The sequence below is a fragment of the Carcharodon carcharias genome, chromosome 10, assembly GCF_017639515.1.
Source record: "Carcharodon carcharias isolate sCarCar2 chromosome 10, sCarCar2.pri, whole genome shotgun sequence".
NCBI classification, from domain to species: Eukaryota; Metazoa; Chordata; class Chondrichthyes; order Lamniformes; family Lamnidae; genus Carcharodon; species Carcharodon carcharias.
The window spans coordinates 39823019-39827793 of NC_054476.1; the positions used below are offsets into that span (position 1 = coordinate 39823019).

At 45.9% G+C, this 4775-nt stretch overlaps 1 protein-coding gene across 1 annotated transcript; it reads right to left on the reverse strand.

Moving 5' to 3' along the window:
* Nucleotides 1-2384: 2384 nt before the first annotated feature.
* LOC121283559 (dispanin subfamily A member 2b-like) lies at nucleotides 2385-4541 on the reverse strand. Its single transcript, XM_041198294.1, has 2 exons — nucleotides 4314-4541; nucleotides 2385-2790 (listed from the first exon to the last, which is right to left on the reverse strand). Exons 1-2 carry the CDS (start codon nucleotides 4449-4451, stop codon nucleotides 2593-2595), a joined length of 336 nt encoding a protein of 111 aa, XP_041054228.1. The 5' UTR covers nucleotides 4452-4541; the 3' UTR covers nucleotides 2385-2592.
* Between the last annotated feature and the right edge of the window lie 234 nt (nucleotides 4542-4775).

The window sequence follows — 4775 nt, forward strand, 5'->3', positions numbered from 1 at the left end:
TCTTGTTTTTAGCAGAATATACTTCTCCTGGATTAAGAAACAGAAAATGTTCAATACACAACCGGTCTGGCAGCATCGGGGGAGAGAGAAATAGAGTTAATGTTTCAGGTTGATGGCCATTCATTAGGACAGTTTTTATTTTGGATTTCCAGCATCCACACTATTTTGCTTTTATATTTTTCCTGGATTCTGTTGAATATTCTTTGAAAAATTTCCCATTGATGTTCTACAGCATTGTTCACCGATATAGTTGTCCATTTTTATCTCCCCAAGTTCTATCATCATCCCCTCATTATTGACTTTTTTCCAATCTATTACCCTTGTCTCCATCATCCTTCATCTCCTTCTCAATTATTATCTTAAAGTATATAATATTATGGTCATCTTGTTACCCTTTTACTATTCATACACCTATAGGCGGCTTTTGGATTCCCTTTTTACGTTAGTTGCTAGTTTCTTCTCATTCTCTGATCTAATTTCCCCTCTGAACCTTTTATCTTCATTCGTTCTCACTTGTATTATCAACCAAACAAATTTCAAAGGCTCCCTTTTCCTGTTTCATCTTACTCCCTTTCATCATCCAGAGAGATCTGGATTCTCTGCCTTTCCATTTTGTGGTAATCCATGTCAATTTACCTGAACCATCTTTTTTTATTCTTTCATGGGATGTGGGTTTCACTTGCAAGTGCCAGCATTTGTAACCCATTCCTAATTGCCCTTAGGCCATTTTGGAGTGCAGTCAGGAGTCAACCACATTGTTGTAGGTTTGGAGTCACATGTAGACCAGACCAGGTAATGATGGCAGATTTCCTCCCTAAAGGGGAAGGAGATGGTTTTTTATGACAATCAAAGATAGTTCTGTAGTCACCATTAATTCCAGATTTATTAACTGAATTCAAATTCCATCAGCTGCCATGGTGGAATTTGAATCCATGTCCCCAGACCATTAGCCAGGGTCTCTGGATTACCAACCCAGCAACATTGCCACTATGCCACCATCTCTCCTTTGCAAAGGCTACTTTTGTTTGACTTCAGGAGTGGGGTGGTGGTCAGATCCTTGTCCTCAGGTGGGGTTGGGAATCTATCCTTGGGGGGGGGGGGGGGGGGTGGGGGGTGGTTCCAATAATGTTAAGTTCTGATCCTCAACCCGGGAGTGGGGCTCAATTCATGGAGCCAGAATCTTTGTTTGGAGAGGGCCTGATGGTGGATGAGATGTTGGTGGGGTGGCAGGGAAGCAGTACTGCCTGTCCCATTTCACAAGCTGCGCTGTGAAGTCTTTTGCTCTCTCCCCAAAGTAGTCCTTGCCTCCCTTCAGCTTCTAGGTTTCCTGAGGCCTGGGAAAAGCTGGACAGCTGGGGTAAAACTGCAAAGATTCATTACCATATTTAAAATGATAACCCATCTCCTGGCAGTGTGTTGACTACCTGCCTTTAGTCCCACCTCCAATAATTACAAAAATGGGTGGGTTGGAGATTTTTAAAATGTTATTCCCTGACCCACCCAATTTTGAGTCTTAAAATGCATTCCTATATTTATTGTTTATATGTATACTGTCTGTATGTTTAGTGTCCATATGTATCATGTCTGTAAATTTAGTCTTTACATTTTCTATCTGTATGGACAGCTCCCCAATATGGTCCTACCTCTGGGTGAATTTCCCAGGGGTGAGCTCTGCCACTGGAGTTAACCCACTCACAGAGGCAGGCAGCCAATCAAGACAATTAAGGTCCCAATTAAGCAGTTTACCCCAAACTTTCCCAGCGTTATATGGATTTTGTGCTGAATTTGGAGCCCGGTAATGACTTGAAGACAGCCCCCCGGCAGGAAATTGGAGAGCCACTGGGGCCCACCCACAGAGCTTACTTTTGTATTGATGGCAAACTTGGATACACTCTATTTGGGCCCTCATCTAAGCTAGTAGTATAGATTGTAAATATGAGGCCCCTGTGCTGATTCTTGAGGCACCCCATTACTAAAAGCCTGCTAACCTGAAAATGCCCTGTTTATTCCAGTTTCTGTTTTTGTCCATTAACCAACCCTCAATCTATGCCTATATATTACCTCAATCCCATGGGCTCCTTGTGTAGCAACCTCTCGTTAATTAATCCCCTTTGAAAATCTAAAAATACATTAATTTGACCTTTATCTAGACTGCTGGTTAGACCCTCGAATAACTCACAAATTGGTCAAAAGATTATTTCCCATAACTGTGTCGGCCCTGCCTAATCTTAGTGATTTTCTTAGTGTCCTGTTACCATGTCTTTAATACGTATTCTATGCGACGTGGGTGCAAAAACCAGGTCTTTGGTCCTGTCAAGAGGAAGTGTTTACAGCTGAACATAGGAAGCTTGCCATCAAACACGGGAGTTTCCATGTATGTCATCAATAGGTTTATTAATACAATCAAGGCCACACCTTGGCCATGTTTGAGATAAAGTAAATCTGCAAGGCGATCACTTTAATTATGTCAGCACTAGACATACATTATTATAGATAGAAAGAAGCAACAGTGCATGCAGCTGTTGAAGATTCCGGTCACGGAACAGCTCCCACCATAGGCAAATGAGGTACGGACATCATCGCTTCGCTTCACTACCCCTTTCCAAACAATTTATATTTTTGTTGCAGTTGCACCGTTTTCGCCACCTTAAACATGCCAGCGGCTAGCAATGCAATGAAGATTATGAAGACAATGGCGCTCAGCACTGCGGCTGCAATATTGAATGTTCGGGCTTTGGCTGCAAAGTACCGAGCTCCTTCTAAATCTTCCACAATTTTCCGATCTCTAGACTAAACGAAAACGAATGTGAATTCATAGGGCAAAACATGAAAATCTCACTGATGAGTCATTTGGCTAATTGAGCATCATGGAACAGTGCTGGAGTCTGAGCCAGTTTCAAACCTTCCCATTACTGCAGGTGCCTTGTATCAAATGGATGAGGATTTGTTACACTAGGTACACACCGAGCCCAAAAATGTTACAGTCTCCAATCAACCGGACACAATTCCGACCACACCGAGCAACTGGCAGCCTCCCCACAGGAGTGCAAACAACAGTCTTCACTTTCAGGATGCTTGACTCTGTATTTAGGTAAACCCGTCGCCAGCACCAAGTATCTTCAGTGAGTGCAAGGAGTGGGGAAACACTGACAGGAAAACAAAGACGAAGAGAGAGACAGACAGAAAGGGAGGGAGACAGAGAGTGAGAGAGAGGGCAACACAGAGTGAGGGAGAGACATAGAGCTCAGCTCCATAAAAATATAATACTGCGGATGCTGGAAATGTGAAACAAAAACAGAAAATGCTGGAAAAACTCAACAGGTCTAACATCATCTGTGGTTTGAGAAACAGTTAACGTTTCGAGTACATATGACCCTTCTCCAGAGTTCCAATAATGGCCATACCAGCTCAGCTCCATGTTGCTACCTGCTGAAACTGCACTGTTTTGGGTTCTCCTCTCCACAGAGACAGTTAAATACTGAGCATCAGTACCCAATCCCAACACACTCCCAATTACTCGCTTTATTGATGCAGCCACATTAAGAGGAACAGAATAACCACTTCCCTATCAGATATTCGAGATTTATTTACCCAAAATAGGAAGCTATTCAGTCCTCGCTTCTGCTGAATTTAACTATGCTGGACCTGATGTGGCAGATTTCTCTTTTCTCCCCCTCACCTTCATATTCAAACCCTGATGATTGCACCTGCTTTCAACTTCAATCACCGGGAACCGGGAACCACTCCGAGCTCTCGGGCAACTTCTCATCCATTCATCAGCAGGGAGGTGTCGAGACGGCACCCTAAACCCCGGGACTGCTCCCTCCCTTCCACCCCCCCCCACCCCCCAAACCCCGGGACTGCTCCTTCCCTGCCCCCCCCACCCCCCCCCCACCCAAATCCCGGGACTGCTCCCTCCCCACTCCCCAAACCCCCAGGACTGCTTCTCGCACCACCACCCCCCCCCCCCCCCAACCCCACCAAAACCTCCAGGACTGCTCCCCCACACCCAAACCCAAACAAACCCCCGGGACTGCTCTTCACCCATCCCCCCCCCCCCCCCCCCAAACTAATAGGACTGCTCCCCACCAACCCCTGGGACTGCTCTCCCTCCGCCCCCACCCCAAACCCCGGGACTGCTCCCTCCCCAAATCGCGGGATTGCTCCCCGTCCCCGAAGCTGTTCCCACCCAAAAGCCGACTCTGGCTCCCATCCAAAACCTTGGGTCTCCCTACCACCTCCCGGGGTCTCTGTGCTCCCTCCCCTGTCCTTGTGCCCCGCTACGGCTCTTTGTCCCTAAGTCCCGCACTCACTTTGATCGAGAAGATCAGCGCCACTAATCCGAGGCAGCCGAAATTCATGTACGAGAGGTTGAAGATGGACCAGACCAGGTAGTCCCGAACCGACCCTGCAACAGTGGATTCCGAGTCGCTGCTCACTGTTTTCGCCATCTGACCGGGAATGTAACTTCAACTGGAGCTGAGGGAATTGAGAGACTCGTGACCCGGGCTTGGGTACTTATAGGCAGTGAGACGAGACAGCAGCACAAAGTAACTGCCCTGAGTGCAAAACACTGAGCATTGGGATGTGTAATTATGCAAGAGTGTTACACACTGAGATGTTTAATATTGTACTGCAAGAGTATGTGATACTTGATGTGTAATACTCCAAGAGTGTGTAATACTGGGATGTGTAATACTCCGAGAGTGTGTAATACTTGGATATATAATACTGTACTCCAAGAGTATGTGATATTTGATGTGTAATTCTCCAAG

Coding starts and splice junctions, on each gene's coding strand:
- LOC121283559 (XM_041198294.1), bottom strand. CDS start 4,451: ATGGCGAAAACAGTGAGCAGCGACTCGGAATCCACTGTTGCAGGGTCG. Junction 2,791..4,313: donor CGCTGATCTTCTCGATCAAA/GTGAGTGCGGGA, acceptor GTTTTCGTTTAG/TCTAGAGATCGGAAAATTGT.